This window comes from Aptenodytes patagonicus, chromosome 29, assembly GCF_965638725.1.
Source record: "Aptenodytes patagonicus chromosome 29, bAptPat1.pri.cur, whole genome shotgun sequence".
In the NCBI taxonomy this organism is placed as follows: Eukaryota; Metazoa; Chordata; class Aves; order Sphenisciformes; family Spheniscidae; genus Aptenodytes; species Aptenodytes patagonicus.
In genome coordinates this window covers 176,997-201,730 of record NC_134977.1, presented here as the reverse complement: position 1 = coordinate 201,730, position 24,734 = coordinate 176,997, and the positions used below count along the sequence as shown (strand labels likewise).

General features: G+C 57.5%; 2 protein-coding genes and 1 pseudogene across 2 annotated transcripts in view; 2 read left to right on the top strand and 1 right to left on the bottom strand.

The window, feature by feature from the left end:
- The window catches only part of LOC143171631 (scavenger receptor cysteine-rich type 1 protein M130-like), a 201,344-nt gene that overhangs the window by 117,124 nt on the left and 59,486 nt on the right, over positions 1-24,734 (bottom strand).
- Positions 8,679-11,855, top strand: LOC143171611 (scavenger receptor cysteine-rich type 1 protein M130-like). Its single transcript, XM_076360664.1, has 5 exons — positions 8,679-8,724; positions 8,811-9,125; positions 9,781-10,159; positions 11,501-11,536; positions 11,825-11,855. Exons 1-5 carry the CDS (start codon positions 8,679-8,681, stop codon positions 11,853-11,855), a joined length of 807 nt encoding a protein of 268 aa, XP_076216779.1.
- Positions 24,118-24,734, top strand: part of LOC143171610 (arachidonate 12-lipoxygenase, 12R-type-like) — a 47,922-nt pseudogene continuing 47,305 nt past the window's right edge.

Genomic DNA, 24,734 nt, shown 5'->3' with positions numbered 1-24,734 from the left:
GACCTCCCCCGTTAACCAGGACTGCTGATAAATGATGGAGAGTGGCTTGGCGAGCACCTCCGCCAGCTCCCTCAGCACTCTCGGGTGGATCCCATCCGGCCCCATAGACTTGTGAGTGTCCAGGTGGCATAGCAGGTCATTGACTGCTTCCTCCTGGATTACGGGGGGTTCATCCTGCTCGCCGTCCCCGTCTTCCAGCTCGGGGGGCCGAGTACCCTGAGGATAACTGGTCTGCCTGTTAAAGACTGAGGCAAAGAAGGCATTGAGTACCTCAGCCTTTTCCTCATCCTCAGTGACAATGTTCCCCCTTGCATCCAATAAAGATGGAGATTCTCCTTGGCTCTCTTCTTGTCATTAATATATTTGTAAAAACTTTTTTTGTTGTCTTTAACGACAGCGGCCATGAACATGCTAGCGCATGTGTAGACACTCACACACACACACAGCGAGGGGTCCTTTTGTGACGGTTTCAGATGGTGACCACAGCTGGTGCTGGGACAGCTGCAGGTTCCCCAGGAGGCGAAGCTCAGACAAACTGCCCCGAGAGCTCAAACAGGGCCAGTGTTTTATGTCGGTTTAATTACCCATATGTTTTGCGAGACAGTCACTCGCGTGGTCTGGAGACCTGAGGAAACTGGAGGCTTCCACAGCTCTGGAGGCCCAGCTCTGGCTGGGGTGTTTGTACCTCCCCACGTGCCTCCCCCGTGCGTGTTGGGATCCCTGCCCTGGCACACGCCAGGAGCACCAGCACCACTGCTACGGGAGACATGCCCCGACACGTGCCCCACCCACCAGCTTCTGGTGGAAGTCCCGCCCCCTCCCAGCAGCTGCAGGGGCCATTTGCCCTGGACGTCGCTCTCCTCTACCGGTCATGTGCTCTGCTGTGATTGGCTGGCAGGTTTACCTGGAAGTGCATCAGAAGGCCCTTCCCCTACAAACACAGGGGCCGCCATTTTGGTTTGGCCACAATTTTATGACAGGGTGCCGCCATTCCATGGCAGTGAGCTGCCATTTTGTTAAAGATCATACTGCTCTGTGATTGGCTAATGGCCATTTCTTGACACTGTCATACCTATGAGCGCTCAGGCAGCCCCGTGTTGGCTGGCAGGACTGGCCGCCTGTCCTGGTGTCCCCAGGGGCACGTCACAAAGGGCCTGTCATTACATAAAGGGCAGCTGCCATTTCTGACATCCTCATTCCCCATGTGTTTTCATCCTGCATTGTGATTGGCTGGCAGCCATTTCTAGATACTGTCATACGGATGTGTTCTCTGGTAGCCCTGTGATTGGCTGCCTGCCTCCCTTGGACCAGGAAGTGCTGAGAGATACAAATATATACATTTATATGCAATATATACATATATAGAAATATACCTATAAAAGGGAGTGTCTAATTATTTTAAAAAATGTATTTATTTAAGAATAGATACGTTATTTTTATAGATAGACTTCTATATGTGTGTATATGTGTATACATTTACATATATATGAACAAGTATAAAGCTATAGAAGTTAAATTAATATAGCCACAAAAGCATAGGTATGAAATGGATAAAACCTTCTTTAATAAGAGCTAATGGAGTGAACAATTCTAGTTTGAATGTGAATAGAAACAAAAGGAAAAGGCCAGACCTGATCGCATGTTTCAAAAAACTCCAGATGACTGAGTGAAGGGAGAAGTCAGGAGTGGGCTGGGACTTGCCCAGGTCCACCTGAGCCACACCAGCCACACCCAGTACACGGTGTTTATGTCATGCCAAAGGGCAGGGAAAGGGGTGGTGGTGGCTGATGACAATGCATTGAATACTACAGGACCTGGGCAGGATGCAAATGGTATGGAATAAGGGGTGGAGATTGTCCTGGGTCTGGCTGGGCTGGAGTACATTTGCCTGATAGCAGCCCTTACGGTGCTGTGCTTTGCGCTGGTGGCTGGTGTTGATAACGCACTGATGTTGTAGCTATTGCTGATGAGTGCTGGCATAATGTCAAGGCCTTCTCTGTTTCTCATTCTGACCCCACAGTGAGGAGGCTGGGGATGGGCGAGAGCCTGGGAGGGGACAAAGTCAGGACAGCTGACCCAAACGGACCAAAGAGATATTCCATGCCATATGGCGTCTTGTTCAGCACTAAAACTGGCAGGGGAGTTTCTCCAAAGTGGCCATTGCTTGGAGACTGGCTGGGATCTTTCTGCTGGTGTGAGTGATTGCTTCTCCATCCCGTGTTTCCTTCCTTTTTTTATTTTTCACCATTTCTTAAAGTGTCATTATCTTGACCCATGAGTTTTTCTCTCATTTTGCCCTTCCAGTTGTCTCCCCCATCCTCCTGGGGGGGGAGTGAGCAAGCGATTGGATGAGGTCACTTGTTCCCTTGTACCTCATAGGTGAGGAGATAGCAAATAGGTGGATATGTGGTGATCAGGTCACTGGTGCCTGAGTAGCTGATAGGCAAGAGGGAGACACAGAGCTTTGGCATGTACTTGTGATGTCACTCTTGGCTGAGTAGCTGATAGGCCAGGACCAGGTATAGGTGCTTGTGAGGTCATTGGAGCCTGAGTACGTCAATGGCAAGTACATGGCAAATGGACAGATACCTACTTGTGAGGTTACTCTGGGTTGAATATCTGATAGGCCAGGAACAGGCCTATGGATTGTGTAGGCGCTTCTGAGGTCACTGGTGCCTGAGTAGATGATAGGCCAGGAGCTGGCATATTACTTGTGAATGTCTTTGTGAGGTCATAGGTGCCTGAGTAGCTGGTAGGCCGGGAGAAACATGTCTTGTGTTGATATTTTGAGGTCACAGGGGCCTGAGAAGCTGGTAGGCCAGGAGTAAGAACTTGTCTCATGTAGGTGTTTGCAACGTCATTTGTGACTGATTAGCTGATAGGCCAGGACAAGGCCTATGGGTTGTGTAGGTGCTTGTGAAGTCACTGCCGCCCTATTATCTGATAGGCCAGGGGCAGGCCCATGGGTGGTGTAGGTTGAGTTGTGTCACTGGTGCCTGAGTAGCGGATAGGCTAGGAGCAGACCAATAGTTTGTGTAGGTGTTTGTGAGGTCATTGGTGCCTGAATACCTGAGAGGACAGGAAGAAACACATGGCAGGTTTAGATGCTATGACATCACCTGTGGCTGAGTGGCGCATAGGCCAGGAGTATGCACATGGCTTGTGCACGAATTTGTGATTTCACTGGTGCCTGAGTAGCTTTTAGGCAAAGATCAGGCATATGGCTTGTGTGGGTGCTTCTGATGTCATCAAAATAATATTTAGGCCCCATCCAAATATGACTTTTTGGAAGAACCATGGTCCCCACAGCACACCCGCACGTGTGACAGTGTAACTAATGAGCACACAGCAGCAGAAGTAGAAGGGTGTGAGGTCATATAACGCATAGCACCCCGTGGCTGTGGGGCTCGGTGCAGAGCAGCCGTGTGCATCAGAAGGACATGACGGGGGATGGGAGCTGCCTGGCCCATGTCTGCAAGGCTGAAGGAGCAGCCCCTGCAGCCCTGGCTGGAGCAGTCGGGGTGGGGGTGGCTCAGGGGCACCGCAGGGATGTGCCAGGGCACGGTGCCAGGAGGAAACCACAGACTTCCTGCACGGGCGCTGCGGGGGGAGCATGGCGAGGGCTGCGAGGCCACATGGGCTGTGGTTTGTGCACCTGCAGGCTCCAGCTCCCAGTCTGCCTGTGGGGAATAACGGCCCCTTGGTGACAGGCTGAGAGTCAGGGACATGTCTGAGCCTCTGGGCTGCATGTCTGCTGCCAGGGCAGGGACATGTCCCAGCTCCAGCTCCTGCAAGGGACCCACCATGGGGCTTTGCAAGCCAGCACTCCTGGGATGGAGCTCTTGTCCAGGCCAAGGACCTTTCCCAGCTGCTGTTGCCAGCACAGCAGGGTCTGTAGGAGGGGCAGGGGCTGTTTCCTTCCCATCCTCACACAAACCCTCGTGCAGTCCCAGCCCTGTGGTTCCTGTAGCATGGGGATGGCTGGGCACTTGCCTCTTGGGCTCTTGGATGAGCCCAACGTAGGAGATGCTCAGTGCCCCTGGTCCCCACAGCGAGAGGCAAGGGGTGACAGATCCATTCCCCGCCCCCCCCCCCACAGCCCTGTCCTGTGATGATTCCCCACCGCAGTGACCGTGACACCCGAAGCGGAGCCATCCCTCATATATGGTCATGAACGGCGCTGGAGAAGTTCATTGGAGGGCTGGGCTGTGTCGGAGGGGAGATAGCTCCTGATCGTGTCTAAAAAGGTGCTGCTGCTTCGATTGGCTCCTCCTGCAGCTGGGTCGGCATCTGCAGAGATATATTACCCTCCCACCGCTGTTGTCCCCGTGAGTCCCCCGGAGCCGTGAGAGGGAGTGGGGTGCAGCAGGGCTGTGCCAGCAGGGCAGGAGGCTCAGGATGGGCACAGAGGGACTCCAGTTCCCTCAGGTGATGTGGCTGCTCCTCTGGGTGCAGCTGTGCAGGGGTAAGTGCCGGTTCCCTTGTCCCACAGCCCAGGGCCAGTGAGTACCAGCGAGGTCATCGGGATACTTCTGAGAACGGGTTTCTTTGCAGGTGCCACTGAGATGAGGGGCAGAAGGTACTCAAGTCAATTGAACTTCTGCCCTTCCCTGTGGCTCTCTGGGTGGGAGAGGCAGCTGTGGGCCTGAGGGCACAGGGCTGTACAGGGGTTTCTGGGATGGTGAGGAGACGGTGCTCTGTGCAGCGCCAGCCACGGTGTGCGGGTGGGCATGGGCAGGAGGTTGTTGAGGTGGGAGGAGGTGCTGCAGGCTGTGGGGTGGTGAATGGCACAGCAGGTCTGCTGCTGGGCACCCCCAGCTCTTTGCAGCCCATGGGGAGAAAAGGGACCCCCACACTGCCCCGGGGACAGCCCAGAAGGAGGAGGGCTCCCACTCCAGTGCCTGTGACTCAGCCTGGGCAGGGGGGACCTCCAGACCTGCAGTTTGGGGCTCAGCGCCCTTCTGATGGGTCCCGTGTTGATGTTTGAAGGGGCTGCGGTGGTGAGGCTGGAGGATGGTGGTGGACGCTGTGCTGGAAGAGTGGAGGTGAAACACCAGGGGGACCGTGTGTAGTGACTCCTGGGACATGACCGATGCTGCAGTGGTTTGTAAGCAGCTGGGCTGTGGGTCTGCTGTTAAAGCTCCTCAGTATGGACACTTTGGGCTAGGATCTGGCCCCATTTGGATGGATGAAGTTGGCTGTCGTGGCACCGAGTCTGCCCTGTCTGACTGTACACACAATGGATGGGGTCAACACAACTGTGATCACGGTTTGGATGCTGGAGTGACGTGTTCAGGTAAGGGACCAGCCCATTCCTCACCTTTGTGGCCGGGATAGGGGAAGGGACCTGGCTGTGCCCTCAGGGAAACAAGGGGGTACTAGAGGAGGGCCCAGTGTGGCCGGTCACACTGCTGAGCTGGGACTTTCATTCCTGGTTTCCCCGGTCCCTGAGGAAAGCCCAGTGGGAACCTGTCCCTGCCTGACCCCCGATGTGGCTCAGCCCACCCTCAATCGGTGCCTGGGGCTGGAAGATGAATGCCCACCCTGCCCCGCAGTCTCTGTTAGTTCCCAACTTTCTCCTTCTGTTCACGCAGGAGCTATCTGGCAGCACGGAGGACGAGGTCCCCCCATGGCAGAGGCACTGAGAGCAGCTCATGTGGCCACCCACAGCCGAAGGGAAGGGCCCAAGGTGGCCAGGGACTGTTGGGTTGTGTTCCCTGGCAGACATGAGTCCCCCCAAAGCAGAGGGGCTGCTCACAGGGGAGGAGCACTGGGCTTGGGCAGAAGAGCAGGGTGGCGTGGCCACCCCGTTCTTCTTCCAGGGTCACCCCATGAGAGCCAGCTCACAGGGAAACAACCCTGTGCAGGCAGTGCTGACCTGCTGCCCAGCCTCTCCTGTCGGCCCCAGCTGCTGTCTGCCCTGTGCCACGGGGGATTTGCTAGCACTTTCTGGCTCTCCTTGGTGCCTGTCCTTGCCTTGGGAGCTTGTGTCAGTCCAGGGCTGCTCCTCTGCCTACTCTCCTGCCTTCTGCCCAGCTGTTGGCTGGGGCTGTGCATGCCTGGCCGTGTACTTCTGGCCCTGGCTGAGGACCCCTCCCCGGGTGGGTGTTGGAGCTTGGGGCTGGTGGAGACAGCAACCGCAGGTACACTCATAGAGTGTGTACCCTCTGGGAATGAGGTGCATTTCTGGTAGCTCCCAGGGGTTCCTCAGCCTGGCACTGAGCTCGGCAGGCAGAGCAGGCTGCAGCAGCCAACAGTGCCTGGGCCAATCTCCCTGGGCTCAAGTTGCTCCAAGCGCTGCAAGTGCCTAGGGCCCGTGCCAGGCATCCCAGGGTCTCCAGGACAGCAGCAGTTTTTCTAAGCAGTATCTGTGGCTGTGGGTTTGGAAGAAAAGCCAGCCCATGAGTGCTGTGCTGATGTCTGAGGAGCGGCAGGCAGTCCCTGATGTGTTTGTGCCATCAGCACCCACTGGGAGCTGCTGGGGTGCTTGTGGGATTCTTTGCCCGTGGCCTCCTTGGAGATTAGGTGGGATGCGGTCAGGTAATGGACAGAGGGCTCTGGGAACTCGCAGGGGTCTTTGATTGCTCCAGGATTTGTCCGGCTGGTTGGAGGGAACAGCCCCTGCTCAGGACGCGTGGAGATCCATGATGGAACCCAGTGGAAAACGGTCTGTGACTCAGACTTTGGTCCCAAAGCCGCCGACGTGGTCTGCAGGGAGTTCCAGTGTGGCGCAGCCCTGTCCGTCCCCGGAGCAGCTCACTTTGGAGAAGGTGTCGGTCCCATGTGGGACAGAGAGCTGCAGTGTGCGGGGAATGAATCCTTCCTTGCGTTCTGCCCCAGGGGGTCCCCCAGAGACCAGCCCTGCACCCACACGGACGCCGCTGGTGTCACCTGCACACGTAAGGACTCCTGTTGGGGTGTTAAATGCCAGGGGGTGTGCTGGGGACAGGGGAGCAGGGCAGGGACTGTGCCGTGCCAGGTGTGAGGACAGCAGGGGTGATGTGGTTGTCTGCAGCCCTAAAATCATGCAGAAGGAGGAGGATGGCAGGCTCTCGTCCATTTGGCCTCTCCTCTAGCTCCTGAGGGAGCGAGAGCACAAGTCCGCCATCTCTCATCCTTCTCTTTCCCGGAGTTCACAGGGTTCCGGCTGGTGAACGGCAGCACGGCATGTGAGGGGAGGGTGGAGGTCCATGTGCTGGGGACCTGGGGCTCTCTCTGTGCCTCCCGCTGGGATCTCTCGGATGCCCACGTTCTCTGTCGTCACCTCGACTGTGGGTTTGCTGAGTCCATTCCCAGAGGAGGGCATTTTGGGAGAGGAACCGGCCCTGTCTGGAAAGACTCATTCCACTGTGATGGGACAGAAGCTCACCTGGGACAGTGCCCAGTGACTGCCTTGGGGGCCTCACCATGCTCCCATGAGAACAGCGCTGCTGTCATTTGCTCAGGTGAGTGCTGGGAAAACACAGGATTAACTTCATTTTCCCCTGGCATGAGAGAGAAATCCAAAGCAGGGGACCCCATTGCAGTGCCAGGCTGCATTTCTCCCTGGAGAAACCCTGGCTTCACCAGAAGCGATCTGGAGGGCTTTGCCTGCTCGGACCAACTGCTCTGCTGTGGGAGAGCTGAGGACTGAACAGGAGCAGTCGTCTCTGCCCCCCGGGTCAGCAGCTCAGGCTCTGGGGCCACTACTAGGCCTGGGCTCCTTTGAACTCCCACTGTGGGATGGGCCCGGGGCAGCGCTGCGGGGATCATCGCCAACCCCCTGGCTGCAGACAGCCCTGTTCCAGCCACACAGAGATACCCTCAGAGCCTGAACTCACCATCACAGGGGCTGCCTGGGTGCCCCCGGCAGCAGCGGCAGACCAGGGGGGTGAGCTGCAGAGCGGGGCTGGGCTTTGCCCTGCCTTCTGGTCAGCGCAAGCCCCAAACTCATCCTGTTTGCTCAGAGAGGCCCCCCTCGCTCTGCTCCCTGCCAGGGACACAGGCTCCCAGTCCCCCATTCCCAGGGACGTAGATGGGCAGAGATGTGTGGGCTGTGCCTGGTGTCTCAGCAGTGCCAGTGCCAGTGCTGAGGCTGGGCAAAGCCTGTCCTGGTGCTGCCCATCCCCAGGCCACTGCTGGCCATTGCTGCCTCCTGCGGAAGCTGCCCCAACTGCATTGGCAGGGACGTGCTGTGTGTCTCTGGCCCGCCAACAGCAAAGCTGGCGTCTGGCTCAGGAAGGCTCAGGGACTGGGCAACCAGCCCCATGGAGCCCTGGCCCAGGAGCTCCCGCAGAGGGCTGGGGACAGGCAGGCAGAGCTTCAAGGCCCTGAAAGGGTGCCAGAGCCTGGAGACGTGCCGCAGGCTGCTTGCCTCCCTGGTGCCACCAAGGGCTGGGGCATGGCTGCTCTCCCCAGGCCCAGCTGGCTCCGCGTCCTTGCGGCTGGTGCTTGGAGGGAGTCGGTGCGACGGACGAGTAGAGATCTTCCAGCACGGGACATGGGGCAGGGTCCTGGATGACCACTGGGACATGCGGGAGGCCAGCGTGGTGTGCCGGCAGCTGCGGTGCGGAGAGGCAGAGACAGCTTACAACCCCCCGAAGCCTCAGAGAGGGACAGGTCCTGTGGGGCTGCGAGGGGTCAGGTGTGCAGGGCACGAGGCCAACCTGACCCTCTGCAACACCTCCCTGCCCGAGAGCATGCTGGCAGCAGGGATTGCAGAGGACGTGGGGGTCGTTTGCCGGGGTAAGTGGCACTGCACAGGCCCCCCCCAGGCTCTGGGCTGGGTGGGCACCGCCCCTAATGACAGCTGGGGTTTCTTCCCACTGCAGGGAGCCGGCAGGTCCGGCTGGTGAACGGGCCTGGGCGCTGCGCTGGGAGAGTGGAGATCTACTACCAGGGCAGCTGGGGGACCATCTGCGATGATGGCTGGGACCTGCCCGATGCCACTGTTGTTTGCCACCAGCTGGGCTGCGGAGGGGCGGTGAAGGCGGTTGGCTCTGCTCAGTTCGGGGAAGGCTCTGGGCAGATCTGGCTGGATGCCGTGAACTGCTCTGGGGCCGAAGCTGCTCTCTGGGACTGCTCAGCAGGGTCCTGGGGGCAGCATGACTGTGGGCACAAAGAGGACGCAGGAGTTGTCTGCTCAGGTCTGTGCCGGGAGCTGTGGTGGGAGCCCAGTGCCCAGGGAGGCTGGGACGAGGGGACAGGCGGCAGCGACCGAGGCTGTCCCTGGCTGCCTCTGAGCCTCTGCCTGAGCCTGTCCTGGGGACACGCATGCACAAACCCCCTCAGTCCCACTAGAGGTCCCTTGTAAGCTGTGCTGTCCCCAAGGGTTAGTGGGGAGGGCATGGGTGTCTGTCCGTCTGGGACTTCTCTCTGCCCCCTGGCAAAAGGGTGATTTGCTGGCCGTGCCTCTGCCTGGCTGAGGGCGTGGGGGGTGAAGAGGCTTCTCTGCTCCCATAGCCCCAGGCCCCAGTGCCTGGGGAGGCTGGGATGAGGGGAGAGATGGCAACGGCCGAGGCTGTCCCTGGCTGCCTCTCAGCCCCTGCCCAAGCCCGTCCCGGGGGTGCCAATGCATGGGTCTCCTCAGTCCCACCAGGGTTCCCCGGTGAGCTCAGCTGTCCCTGAGGGTGAGCGGGGAGGGCAGGGTTGTCTGTCCATCCGGGACTTTTCTCTGACCATGTGTGCAAGGGGGACTTGCTGGACGTGCCTTTGCCTGGCTAAGGGCCTGGGGGGTGCAGGGGTGTCCCTGCTCCCACAGCCCCAGACCAGCATGTTCCCCTTTGGCCACTTTCCTCCCAGAGTTCGTGGACCTGAGGCTGGAGAACACTGATGGCTGCTCCGGGCGCCTGCAGGTTTTCTATAACGGGACGTGGGGGAGTGTTTGCTCCAACTTAATGACTCCCGAAACAGTGTCGCTGGCATGCAAGGAGCTGGGCTGCGGGGATGGAGGGTTCCTGGAAACACGCCTGCCCTATGGTAGGGTGTCTGGCCCCGCCTGGCTGGATCGTGTGGAGTGTGGGGAGAGAAACAGCTCCTTCTGGCAGTGTCCCTCCGCTCCCTGGGACCCACAGTCGTGCGATGACCTGCAAGATGAGACCCACATCACCTGCAATGGTAATTCTGAGCTACCCGGGCTCCAGCATCCCCCCAGCTCCTGCTCCCTGCTGGGCACAGTCAAGTACAGAGACAAGGCCCACAGGGGCTTTGACCTTACGTGCCAGACCCTGCTGCTTCTGGTGGCACAAATGGGACTTCAGCTCTCAGAGCCCCACACATTCACCAGCAGTTGCCAGCCGGGCTCCCAGCAGTGCCCGGGGGAGGCAGAGGTGTCTCCAGGCAAGGTCTCAGGAGAGACCAGCCAGTGCTCCGAGGAGCATCCCCTCCATGGACACCCTCCTGCTTTTCTGTGAACCAGGGTCCCTTTGGGGCTGAGCAGTCAGGGTCCCCCACATTGCTGTGTGTGTCCCCTGAATGACCAGGGTTCAGCTGCTGCCGTGAGCGAGGCAGCACGGGGAGGTGTGAGCAGAGCTGTACCCCACCCTCTGCTGCATGACTCCCCTGCAGCAGCCCCTTCACCCCAGCTTTTCCTTCTGCAGGGAGACGGTCAGAAACGCCCCCAGCCCTGGGGACTGTGTGCCCAAACTCCACAAGCTGCACAGGTAGCTGCTCCTCTGCATGCCCCTCTCACCTGGCAGGGCTCTGCCTGCTGTCCCGGTGCCCTGGAAGGTCTCTGCCTTCTCCAGACAGGGAGAAGATTCGTGCCGTTGGAGGCGAGAATGGGTGCTTGGGCAGAGTGGAGGTCTGGCACCGCGGCTCCTGGGGGACGGTGTGCGACGACTCCTGGGACATGCAGGATGCCGAGGTGGCATGCAGGCAGCTGGGCTGTGGCCCTGCAGTGTCTGCCCTGGACAAGGCTGCATTTGGGGAGGGGACAGGTCCCATCTGGCTGGAGCAGGTGGAGTGCCGGGGGACAGAGCCATCTCTGCAGGACTGCTGGGCTCGTCCTGGGGACAGCGGTGCCTGCCGGCACAAGGAGGATGCTGCCGTGAACTGCTCAGGTGAGTGGCAGGGCTGGGACTCCTCACGGGGGTATTGGCAAGCAGCCACGGAAGGCGTTTTTCCTTGCTGGGTCCCATCATGGCTCCAGAGCTCCTGAGAGCAAGGCTGTCCCTGCAGAACATGGGAGCCTGTTCCCAAGTGGGCAGCTGCTTCTGTGGGGCTGGATGTCCTCCGTCTTCTGCCCAGCAGGGCTCTGCAGGCCCCAGGGGCATCTTCCAGCGTGCTTGTGCTATCCTACCCGTGTCCCAGAGCAGGGCCCTGGGCTCTGTTCCAGCCACCCTGAGCAGCCCTGCAGGAGGGGCAATTTGTGTGGGATGTGTCAGGGATGTCTAAAAGCACACGCATGCATTCACACACATATAAACACACACACACACACACACACGGCATGTCAGAGAGGAGGCTCCCTGGTACCTGCACACCCACCCTCTCAGCCCAGTCTCCTTCTCTTCCTCTGCAGCTGCACCCAGGACGGCAGCACCAACGCCCCGAACAGGTAACCTGTCCTCCCTGGCTGCGCTGGGTCTTCTTGAGGTCAGGCTGTGACCCGCAGCTGGAGGGAAGGGCCTTCTTGTCGGGGTGTGAAGCTCCCGAGAGGAGGCACCGGGGTAGCGGTGGAGGGGGTTGGATAGGGCTGTCATTTACTCAGTAGGGTGGGAGCTTCCCCATCACTCACCCCCTGGGGCCCCTTACCCCCGGTGTAATGGGGGTCAGGACTGGGGTGTCCTGGCCCCACACCTCTCCCAGGTCTGGTGCTGCCCTTTCTGTGTTCCTGCCCATGCAGATCCCACTCGGGGCCGTCCGACCAGCAGTGAAAAGGTCTCACTGCCCGTCATCATCTGCATCATCCTGGGAGCCCTTCTCTGCCTGCTCCTGGCCCTCCTGGCCGGGCAAGTGCGAAGCGCCAGGGCTGGGCGCAGAGGTGGGTCTGTCCCCCATGGTCCCAGGGGAAGATGCCTCCTGGCAAGGCCAGGGGTGCTGTGGGGTGTCAGTGAGTGGTACAGGCAGAGCTGGGGGGACAAGAGTGTGTGCTGCCTGCATTCCCATGTGCTGCCCCATTGATTGCCTGACCATGGGCCACCAGCAGCAAGGGGTAGAGAGAGTCAGGACACTGGGAGGATTTAGGGATGAGGCAAGGAAACAAATGGCTGAGCTGGGCTGGGACAGATGGGAACAGAGGGGAAACAGCTGAGGACCTGCCACTGGCAGCACTCTGGGCAGTGCTGGAGTGGCCTCTGGGTCAGGGGAGATGCCAGGAAGAACGTGGGGCAGCAGGGTCCATACTCGTGGTTTCAGACCCCCAGGCTGTTCCTCTGCCCAACCCTGACCTCCCCATGGCAGGGCACGTGCCATGCTCTGGATCCATGGGGCAGAGAGGGGGAAGCTCCAGGGGGAGAGGAAAAGCGGGAGCTGCTCCAAGCTCAGCACCAGGGACCTGACCCAGGGGCCAGAGGGGCAGAAGGTCTGTCTCTGAAGGGACGGTGCAAGGGTGTCACTGCCCCAGCTCATCTCCATGGAGACATTGCCCTCACTGAGGAAGCGGCAGCGGTGACCGAACAGCGCAGCGGGTCTGTGTTGTGGGGACAGCCCTGGGCTGGCCCAGGGGAACAGGGCTGGGGGAACAGAGCAGGATTCTGTCCCCTCTTTGCCTGTCCCTGAGCCAGCCCTGCCTCTATCCGCAGGCTCCGAGCGCGCTTGGGAGCCCTTCCCTGAGGCCGTGTATGAGGAGATCGGTTACAGCCCAGCGTGGGAGAAGCAGGCAAGGTTCAGTCAGTCAGGTGGGTGTGGGTCCCTCATGGGGGGGCACATGTGCAGAACTCTTTCCCCTGGCCCTCACCCGGGGCTGACCCACTGCAGCCCCCTGGCCCATGGAGTTGGGGTCTGTGGGTTCTGTGGGGAGAGCAGCCAGGTCCTGGGCCTGGGAGAGAAGCTTCCTCCCCACCAGCTCTGCCCATCCCAGCCGGGGACAGCCCCTCTCTGCCTGTCCCTGCACCCCTATGTCACACCTGAGGGGTGAGGGAAGGGGCTGTCCCCAGGCATCTCTGAGAGGCCCTTTGAGAGAGGGTTGATCCCAGGGGAGCAGGGTGAGTCCTGAGCCCTTCTCCCCACTCAGCCCTGGCTCCGTGGGTCCCCCGTCCCCAGCAGCACTGACCACAAGCCAGGGGAGCAGAGCGCACTCCCATAACACCCACTGTGCCTCTCTCCAGGCTCCGATTCAGAGGGGTCCCTGACCAAGCTGCAGCCCTACCCCAGGGACAGTGAGGAGGAGGATGGTCCACGTTCAGCACCAGGTAACAGGGGCAGGAAGGGGTTGATGTCCTGTCCCTGCAGACATGTGATGGACAGCAATGTCACTGAGTGTCACCGTCAGAGCTGGGGAGCACACTGGGTGTGTCCTGTGGTGCTGCCAACACCGGTGTCTGAGCCCCATGTCCCTGCGCATCCTCCCATCCTCTGCTCTGCAGGGTGTATCTTCTCACTCTCACCAGCTCCCCTCTCCTTTCAGATGTCCCTGTCCTGCTCGGAGGAGACCCAGCAGATGGCTATGATGATGCCAGGGAGGTTTCTGACCCTGGGGAGGATCCTTCCCCTGGGCAGGGAGACTGGGAAATGCCCAGGGCGCCAGAGGAGGGAGCAGGGCCCGGGGATGCTCCCGGAGGTGAGAGGGAAAGATAGCGCTACCGGTTCCTGGGGTGCCATCCCTGGTGCTGGATGAATCGCTGCTGTACTGAGAGCCCAGCCTCCTGGGATGGGGGAACCTGCCCTGGGAATTTTTCCTTGGGGGGACCAGGGGGTGGGAGAGAGACCTGAACATCTCAGGACTAGTGAGGAGACGGGAGGCTGGAGATCTACAGAGCAGGAGAGGCACCCCATGGGGCAAACGTGCAATGGCCTGCCTTGCTGCTTGCAGGGGCAAACCTGCGCTCCCAGAGAAGTGCTGGGGCCCCTGGAGCTGAGGGAGATGCCTGGTCCCTGTCCCCAGAGAGCATGGGCTATGACGATGCTGAAGAGGTGTCTCTGGCGCATCGCCCTGAGGACACAAAGGTTGCAATACCAGCGGACAGTGCACAACAGTCCCTGATGCCCAGAGCAGGAGAGCCCGTCCCTGCCGTGCAGCTGGGTGCAGCTGGGAGGGAGGAGAGGACTGTGCAGCTGGGAGAGCCGTGAGCACCAGGGAACTGTTTCCCTTTTCCCACGGGCAGCAGAACCAGCTGGGCATGTCCTCTATTTGTATTATGCTGTTTTTACGCTGTGCCTCCATATTTGTTCTTAATAAAAGCCTTTGGGGGTTTGAGCCAGAGCTGGTGCTTGCCTGCCCAGGTGTCGGGGTGTCTCCCTGAGGCTGACTGGGGGGGAGCAGAGCACAAAGACATGGTGGAGGGGAATGGGCACATCTCGGGACAGCAGGCTCAGGGTCAGGCTGTGGGGCTGCGAGAGCCCATGGTTCCAGGGGAATATTCCTGCTGATATTTCCATCCTGCCAGCAAAAGTTTCCAACAAAAATGGCTCTCTGCAAGGTCCCGTGATGCACCCCAGCAGGAGCGCCCATCTCCTCACCTCAGTGTTCCCCAGTCGCTCTTTCCCCCAGGCCCTGCCTGGGCCATGCTGGTCCAACAGCGTAGAGGCCACAATAGAGCTGTGTTGGGGTTGGCCCCACAGAAGTGAGCCCTAAGGCGGCCGTGGTGCCTTGAACACCCCAGCCAGCCACAGGGGGGATCACGGCCCACGGATCATCTCCCACAGCGGTTAGGAGGCAGCTGTCCTCCCCACTGCCCTGGCACAGGGTACAGAGCCACTTGCTGGGGAACACGGGCCTGGGATTGCCCCTTCAATGACTCTGCCAGGACTCCAGTCTCCATGGGCTGTTCCTGCTGCCTTGGGGGTCCTTGCAGACCCCGAGAACTTCTATCACAGCCCCAGAGCTGCCTTCCTTCCTGGGCAGGGGCATTAAGGCCCCATGGCAGCCCTGGGAACCCCTCCTCCTGCTGCGCTCCTACCTCCACCCCTGCCCTCCTGCTGCCTCGCCAGGGGTGACAGTGTCGGTTTGTGTCGGGGCAGTACCTGTGTGCAGGTGCAGGGGGGATGGGAGTGGGGGGGGTTGGTGGGGGCACCTTTCCCTCAGCGTTGTGGGAGGCAGATGAGGCAGAGGCCAGGGGGAGGGAGAAAGGATCCCTGTGAGACGTGGACTGGAACCCACAGCTGTCATCCAGCCCCTGGCCTGGAGAAGGGCCTGCCTGGGAGGGTGCTAACGTGGGCACATTTCCATGGCAGAGGGTATTTTGTGTCCCTCCCCTAATGCAGGCACTGCTGGGAGTTGAGCCAGGGTCCCTCTCCCTCGGCTGGGGCGTTCACCTGTCCCAGCTCCCATGGGCAGAGAAACCTTTCACACAGGAGCTGTGTGGGGAGAAGGGTTTGACACTTGGGCAGGAACCTGGAGCCTAAACTGCCCTCCCTGCTCCTGCTGTTGGGTCTCCACAGCCCTCCAGCTCTTCCCCGGTGGGCTTCTCTGCTGCAGGCTGGAAGGTGCGTTGGGTGTCCACAGCAGGGCTCCCCACGAGGAGCAGCCGCAGGTCACTGCAAAGAGCAGGATCTGGCCCTAGAGCAGAAGAGGGGAGGAGGCAGCCATCACCAACAGCCTCTGCCATGACAGCGTTGGCCCATTCCCTGCTGGGAGCTCCTCCACCCCTGGGGTGACCCTGTGGGGGTCTGGGGGGAGCCCAGGCTCACACACTCCTTTGCCCTGGTCTCTAGAGGTTTCCTGCTGGCAGCCCCTGGCCCCGGAGCCAGCCCCTCCCTCCCCAGCTCTGGGCCCACCTCTCCCTGTGGACATGCAGGGCTGGAGCCTGCCCCGGTGGGCGTTTCCCAGGGGATGGAGGCTGTGTTTGCAGTGCCCATGTGCGTCACCCATCACCTTGGGGGTCTCACCCTAGGAAGGCTACTCTCTCCCATGGCCTTTCCCAGCGTGGGGCAGCAGTGCAGAGGGTTGGGCTCTCACCGTCAGGCCCCTCATGTAGGTCCTCAGGAGCTGCAGGAGCCTGCACAGATCTGGGGCACAGATGATCCCGCACTGCTGCAGAGAATGAACCCAGCCTGCAGGGCCAGACTGGTCAGGCCCCAAATGCCTTGAAATGGGCTCTTCCTGCTCAGGTGTGCTGCCCCCTCACCCACACCCAGGGCCTGGCTCTCATTTCCCTGAGGAGGAGGAGGAGGCAAACCTCTGCCAGGTGCCAGAGTAAGGGAGAAATACTACACCTGCGGGAGGGCCGAGCTGGTGGGGAGGTGGCATGGGACAGACACTGGGCTTTTCTCCCCTGTCCCTGCCTGGGGTGGCTTGAATCTGCAGGTCAGTGTCCATACTGGCACCCACCGTCCTGTGTTCAGAAGATATCCCCACAACCCCCCTTCTTCTTTGCTTCATTTTTATACCTTATTTCTCTGAATCTGGGCTCACTGTTCCCAGGGGCTGGGCACCCTGCAGTGAAACATTGGGTCTCACACCCCGTTTTGGTTGCAGAGGTTTTTGTCAGAGGAGCAGCCGAGGCACCATCTCCTTGCCCTCCCCACCTCTGCACAGCTGTGGACAGGCCTGTGCTTCCCTGTTCCCACTGACATGGGGTGGACAGAGCCACCAACCCCCCCAGGAACAAGAGGTGGGTGCCGGCCCCACCAGTTCCACCTCTGCAGAGCTGTGCCTGACCTCAGCAGCTCCGGGTTCCCTGAGCTGCGGCTCTGCTCAAGCCAGTGGTGATGGCAGAGGGAAAAGGACCGGGAGACAGGGTCAGGGTAAGGAGTGTCGCTCCTCCAGCTCGGACATCCCTACCCGTTGGCATAGACAGGTACTTCCCACGTGGTATGGGATCTCCACCTGGAGACAGGACAATCTCACAGCCTTACCCCTGGAGAGCCACCAGGGCAGTGTGGCCCTGGTCCCAAAGGACACCTGGGCTGGACCAGCACCCTCACACCACATCTCTCAGTGCATCCAGGAAGGATTGCCAGCACCCAGTCTGCTGCTGATGTCTATCCCCTCCCTGAGGGCCACCCCTTGCCTCCAAGCAGGGCCCCTGGTTGGTGTGTGGGGTGGATCTGTGGTGCAGGGTAGTGACCTGAGCTCAGGTCCAGCACAGCTGCCTGCCTCTCCTCCAGGAGGGGGCTCAGCAGAGGCAGTGCACACAGCCCTCCTCACTCCTCAGCCAGGCCCTGGGAGGTCAGGGCAGGCCCACAGCACCTGGAGAGGAGCAGTGCCCCAGCTCCAGCACTCACCCACTTGAGGCCAGGGAGTAAGAGCAAAAGCAGCCCTGGAGATGGAAGCCAGGACCTCCCACGTGCAAAGCGGGTCCTCTTCCACTGACCTACACCCCTTTGGCACCTGCCAGCAGCAGGAACACTCTCCTCCCATGACGTGTCTATGAGAAGCACAGCCCTGTTGTCCCCTGTGTGCCTAGGTGTCCTGGTTTTGGCAGGGATAGAGTTAATTTCCTTCCTAGTAGCTGGTACAGTGCTGTGCTTTGGATTTAGGATGAGAACAATGTTGATAACACACCGATGTTTCAGTTGTTGCTAAGTAGTGCTTACACTAGTCAAGGACTTTTCAGCTTCCCATGCTCTGCGGACTGAGAAGGCTGGAGGTGCACAAGAAGGTGGGAGGGGGCACAGCCAGGACAGCTGACCCAAACTGGCCAAGGGGCTATTCCATACCATGTGACGTCATGCTCAGTATATAAACTGGGGGAAAGCTGGCCGGGGGGGCCGCTGCTCAGGGACTGGCTGGGCATCGGTCGGCGGGTGGTGAGCAATTGTGCTGTGCATCACTTGCTGTGTATATTATTATTATTATTATTATATTGTTATTATTTTATTTCAATTATTAAACTGTTTTTATCTCAACCCACCAGTTTTCTCACTTCTACTCTTCCAATTCTCTCCCCCATCCCACTGGGGGTGGGGGGCAGGGGAGTGAGCGAGCAGCTGTGTGGTGCTCAGTGCCGACTGAGGTTGAACCACGCAGTCCTTTTTGGCGCCCAACGTGGGGCTCGAAGGGTTTGAGATAATAACAGATTAACTGGAGCGCATTAAGGAATTTATATCTGTTAACAGTTGCGGGTCACAATGTTGGTTCATCTGTTCTCGATATTGGTTTGTCTAATCTGCATCATGCTCTTTTTTTTGCTGTACGTGTTAGAGATTGGTGTTGGGTTTTGCAGTTTGCTGTGGTCTGTGGTGATTAGTGATGTTTTGCCTGGGAGGTTTGTTATTAAAACACTGACCTTGAGCTTAATCTGGTATTTAGCTTCGTGCTGAAGCCATTACTGTACTTGGTGTACCACTTCGTGGAGACAATTAGCAATTACAGTCCTTCCTCTGAGAGTTTTTTTATGGAGGAAATACAGAATGGCTGCGTCGCTACGTTCTTCTATGACGTTTCTTCCTTCATTACAGTAACTTTTCAGTATCTTGAACATCCTTGGGTAGTTAAGATACTTCTATTGGTATTTCTTGGGAATATTGTTTCGGTTTTGTCTAAACTTAATAAGCAATTTAAGAATATCATCCAGAGATCTGCCCCAAGGCTGGACAGTTATGAGTGGCAGGGTGTGTGGGACAAGATGGGCAAGTACCTAGGCCAATGGGCACCCCCAGTGTTTTGGAACTTCACCCCTGAGCAAGTGCAGAATCCTGAAAAGTTAGTAGAATGGTTGGAAGAAGTATGCTGTCACCCTGGCAAGTCCAGAGAGACACAGATCACTGCAACGTGCTGGGGCCTGGCCCGTGCCTATCAAGCCCTGTTCAAGATTATTCAGTACCCTCAAGGGGAAGAGAAAGTCTCTGGATCTGACAATAAAACGACAGGCCCTGCAGCCACTCCGACCCCAGCGATGGGCCCTGTGGCCACTCCAACCTGGCAACAGGCCCTGCGGCCACTCCGACCCTGGCGATACGCCCTGCGGCTGAACCAAAGAGCCAACCTGTGCCAGTATCAGTTGCCCCTGTACACAAGAAGAAATCTTGGAAGCGGAAGTCGGCTCATTTAGTAAGGGAGGAATACGCTTCTTCTAAAAGGGAGCCAGAGGAAGAAGTGGACAAGGCAGACTACCCTGGAGAAGGGCCATCACGAGAACAGGAGGAGGAGGGCCGGCCACTGCTCGGGGAGGAAGAAGAGGAAGAACTCATAAACGAGGCAGTAACCACCCAATCCCTATCCCTGAGTGAGCTTTGAGATATACGAAAAGATTTCAGCCATCGTCCAGGCGAACATATTGTCACCTGGCTGCTCCCGTGCTGGGATAATGGGGCCAGTAGCCTGGAATTAGAGGGTAAAGAAGCCAAGCAGCTGGGATCCCTTTCGAGGGAAGGGGGCATTGGCGACTGGAAAAGGGACACGAGTCCTCAGCCTCTGGAGGCGACTCTTGACAAGTGTGAAGGAAAGGTATCCCTTCAAGGAAAATGTCATATATCGCCCAGGCAAATGGATCACCATGGAGAAGGGTATCCAATTCCTGAGGGAATTAGCTGTGCTGGAGGTGATTTCTGGTGACATGAACAATGGACAGCTATCCAAAGATCCAGATGAGGTCAGGTGCACACAACGCATGTGGCAGAAGTTTATAAGGAGCTCACCATCGTCATATGCCAACTCATTGGCAGTGATGACCTGGAAAGACGGAGAGGAACAAACAGTGGATGAATTGGCTGGTCAACTCCGGCAATACAAAGAAATCTCTCTTCCTCCCTCGCCTCAGCTGTGGAGAAACTGTCCCGGGAGGTCCAGCAACTTGAAGAGGATAGGTCCTAATCCTCACCTGTACGGACCAATATCTCGGCTATTAGGAGTCAGCGTTCTTTTGCTCAAGAGAGAGGATATAAAGGGTACACACCACGGGGCACCCTATGGTTTTTACCTGCGTGACCATGGAGAGGACATGAGGAAGTGGGATGGAAAACCTACCTCAGCCCTAGGGGCATGGGTACGTGAGTTGCAAGGGAAAACAATCACAAAAGGGGGTTCTTCCAGGAAAATTGCTGCTCCAGTTTCCAGTGGGCAGTTCCCCAGAGAGAGTAGAAGGGACAACCTTACTCCTGATCTTAATGAAGGGATTTCCGATTCGTATGTACAAGAAATGAGAAACGAATACTGTGATGAGGACTAGAGGGGCCCTGCTTCCAGTCAGGTGGAGGAAAGGGACAACCGGGTTTACTGGACTGTGTGGCTTCGGTGGCCTGGCACATCGGACCCACAGGAGTATAAGGCTCTAGTAGACACCGGTGCACAGTGTACCCTAATGCCATCAAGCTATAAAGGGGCAGAACCCATCTGTATTTCTGGGGTGACGGGGGGATCCCAACAGCTAACTGCATTGGAAGCCGAAGTGAGTCTAAGTGGGAATGGGTGGCAAAAGCACCCCATTGTGACTGGCCCAGAGGCTCCGTGCATCATTGCATAGACTACCTCAGGAGAGGGTATTTCAAGGACCCAAAAGGGTACCGGTGGGCTTTTGGTATAGCTGCCTTGGAGATGGAAGAAATGAAACAGCTGTCTACCTTGCCTGGTCTCTCGGAGGACCCTTCTGTTGTGGGGCTGCTGAAAGTCAAAAGACCAACAGGTGCCAATCGCTACCACCACAGTGCACCGGCGGCAATATCGCACCAACCGAGACTCCCTGATTCCCATCCATGAGCTGATTTCGTCAACTGGAGAGCCAAGGAGAGATCAGCAAGACTCGCTCACCCTTTAACAGTCCCATATGGCCAGTGCGGAAGTCTAATGGAGAGTGGAGACTAACAGTAGACTATCGTGGCCTGAGCGAAGTCAAGCCACTGCTGAGTGCTGCCGTGCCGGACATGCTAGAACTTCAATACGAACTGGAGTCAAAGGCAGCCAAGTGGTATGCCACAATTGATAGCACTAATGCGTTTTTCTCAATCCCTTTGGCAGCAGGGTGCAGGCCACAGTTTGCTTTCACTTGGAGGGGCATCCAGTACACCTGGAACCAACTGCCCCAGGGGTGGAAACACAGCCCCACCATTTGCCATGGCCTGATCCAGACTGCACTGGAACAGGGTGAGGCTCTGGAACACCTGCAAAACATTGATGACATCATGTGGGGCAACACAGCAGGAGAAGTTTTTGAAAAAGGGAAGGAAATAGTCCAAATCCTGCTGAAGGCCGGGTTTGCCATAAAACAAAGTAAGGTCAAGGGACTTGCACAGGAGATCTAGTTTTTAGGAATAAAATGGCAAGATGGACGTCGTCAGATCCCAAAGGATGTGATCACCAAAATAACAGCCATGTCTCCACCAACTAGCAAAAAGGAAACAGAAGCTTTCTTAGGCGTCGTGGGTTTTTGGAGAATGCATATTCCAAATTACAGTCTGATCGTAAACTCTCTCTATCAAGTGACCCAAAAGAAGAATGATTTCAAACGGGGCCCTGAGCAATGACAAGCCTTTGAACAAACTAAACAGGAGTTAGTTCATGCAGTAGCCCTTGGGCCAGTCCAGGCAGGACAAGATGTAAAAAATATGCTCTCTCTCTATACTGACCCATGGATGGTGGCAAATGCCCTGTGGGGGTGGTTGCAGCAACGGAAGCAGAGCAACTGGCAGCGCAGAGGCAAACCCATCTGGGCTGCCGCATTGTGGCAAGATACTGCTGCCCGGGTGGAGAACCTGGTTGTAAAAGTCCATCACGTAGATGCTCGCGTACCCAAGAGTCGGGCCACCGAAGAACATCAAAACAACCAGCAGGGGGATCAGGCTGCTAAGATTGAAGTGGCTCAGGTGGATCTGGACTGGCAACGTAAGGGTGAATTATTTATAGCTCGGTGGGCCCATGACACCTCAGGTCATCAAGGAAGAGATGCAACATGCAGATGGGCTCGTGATCGAGGGGTGGACTTGACCATGGACACTATTGCGCAGGTTATCCATGAATGTGAAACATGCGCTGCAATCAAGCAAGCCAAGCGGCTAAAGCCTCTTTCGTATGGAGGACGATGGTTGAAATATAAATATGGGGAGGCCTGGCAGATCGATTATATCACACTCCCACAAACCTGCCAAGGCAAGTGCCACGTGCTTACAATGGTGGAGGCAACCACCGGATGGCTGGAAACATATCCCGTGCCCCATGCCACTGCCCGGAACACTATCCTGGGCCTTGAAAAGCAAGTCCTATGGCGACATGGCACCCCAGAAAGAATTGAGTCAGACAACGGGACTCATTTCTGAAACAACCTCATAGACACCTGGGCCAAAGAGCACGGCATTGAGTGGGTGTATCACATCCCCTGTCATGCGCCAGCCTCTGGGAAAATCGAAGGATACAATGGACTGTTAAAGACTGCACTGAGAGCAATGGGTGGCGGGACATTCAAACATTGGGACACACATTTAGCAAAGGCCACCTGGTTAGTCAACACTCGGGGATCTGCCAATCGAGCAGGCCCTGCCCAGTCAGAACTTTTACGTACTGTAGATGGGAATAAAGTCCCTGTAGTGCACATAAAAAATATGCTGGGGAAGACAGTCTGGGTTATTCCTGCCTCGGGCAGAGGCAAACCCATCCGTGGGATTGCTTTTGCTCAAGGACCTGGGTGCACTTGGTGGATAATGCGGAAGGATGGGGAAGTCCGATGTGTACCTCAAGGGGATTTGATTTTGGGTGAGAATAGCCAATGATCTGAATTATCTGATGTTAAGTGCTACATAATATTATATGCCATACCAATGATATTACAATAAGAATCACCCAGATTAATGAAGAATGAACTTTGATGAAACCGAGCAAAGCACAGTGATGATGGAACCAGAACTGACTTCACCATGAAACAATCCAACACCACATACCATCCCCATCTTTCCTGCCCTGGAAGATTATGATGACAGATGGAGCCCAAAGTCATGGACTAAATGAACTCAACGAACATTTTAGAGGGATGGCCCATAGACTAAGGGAATGATATCTGTGTGTGTGTATATATATCAAAAACAGGAAAAGGGGTGGTGATTAATGGGAATGTATTGGAAAGTGTGGGACCTGGGCATGACATAGATGGTATAGAATAAGGGGTGGATACTGTCCTGGTTTTGGCGGGGATAGGGTTAATTTCCTTCCTAGTAGCTGGTACAGTGCTGTGCTTTGGATTTAGGATGAGAACAATGTTGATAACACACCCATGTTTTAGTTGTTGCTAGGTAGTGCTTACACTAGCCAAGGACTTTTCAGCTTCCCATGCTCTGCGGACTGAGAAGGCTGGAGGTGCACAAGAAGCTGGGACGGGGCACAGCCAGGACAGCTGACCCAAACTGGCCAAAGGGCTATTCCATACCATGTGACATCATGCTCGGTACATAAACTGGGGGAAAGCTGGCCGGGGGGGCTGCTGCTCAGGGACTGGCTGGGCATCAGTCGGCGGGTGGTGAGCACTTGCATTGTGCATCACTTGCTTTGTATATTATCATTTTATTTCAATTATTAAACTGTTTTTATCTCAACCCCCCCGGGTTTTTCTCACTTCTACTCTTCCAATTCTGTCCCCCATCCCACCGCGGGGGGGTGAGGGAGCGAGTGGCTGTGTGGTGCTCAGTTGCCGACTGAGGTTAAACTGTGACACCAGTATTAGTTGCTCCACGACCTTCCTTTGGGAAAGCCCTGCCTGCCCCACAACCGCTGCTCCACAGCATCCCTTGAGCAGCCAGTGAAGTGCGGGCAGCAGCGCGGGCAGGGACACAGCAGGAGATGGAGGAGACCCTGGGGAGGCAGGAGGAGCTCCTGGACCATGGCAAACGCCCCCTCCCTTGGGCCCATGGCCACCCCCGGGGCCATCGCTTGGGTAATGTCTCCATGGCCACATCCATTGAGATTAGATATGCTGGTCGCCAGCCAATAACGGTCATCTGATAACCTCCCCTTGAGAAGGAAGGACTGGCCACCCGGCTTGTGCAACGGCCACGGGGCTTGCAGCATGCAAACCACCCAAGATGGCAGGTTTCCACCCCCAAAACCCTCACCCCTACAGGTGGTCGCTTTTTAAAGGCAGCTCTTGAATGTCGCGGCGTGTCCTTGTGCAGCTCGCCATGGCCGTCTACAAGGTGAAGGTGGCAACGGGTGACATCCTCGAAGGTGGGACCAACAACTCCATCTCCATCACCTTGGTGGGCAGCCGTGGTGAGAGGCGCCGGACAACCATCAACTACTGGTTGCTGCCGGGGACGGTGAGCGCAGGGATGGGGACACGAGTGGAGGCATGGGCATGCCGGGGGTCCCGGCATGGGTTTTACTGGAGAGGGTAAGAAAAGGGATGGGTCTTCACCAAGGTTTGGGGGGATGGTGGGAAGTGGTCCTGGGGGGATGAAGGAAGGGCTCATGGGGGGATGGAGGAAAGTGTTCTTGGGGGGGGATGGAGGAAAAGGGTTTGGTGGGGGGGGAAATAGAGGAAAGGGGTCCTGGGGACATGGAGGGAAGGATCCTGGGGGATGGAGCGAGGGGGTGGGGGTGGGGGGGGATGGAGGAAAAGGATCTTTGGGGGGGATGAAAGAAAGTGGTCTTGGGGGGTGTGGGGTGGAGGAAAAGGATCCTGGGGGGATGGTGGGAAGTGGTCTTGGGGGGGGGGATGTAGGAAAAGGATCTTGCGGGGATGATGGAGGAGGGGTCCTGGGGGATGGTGGAAAGGGGTCCTGGGGGGATGGAGGAA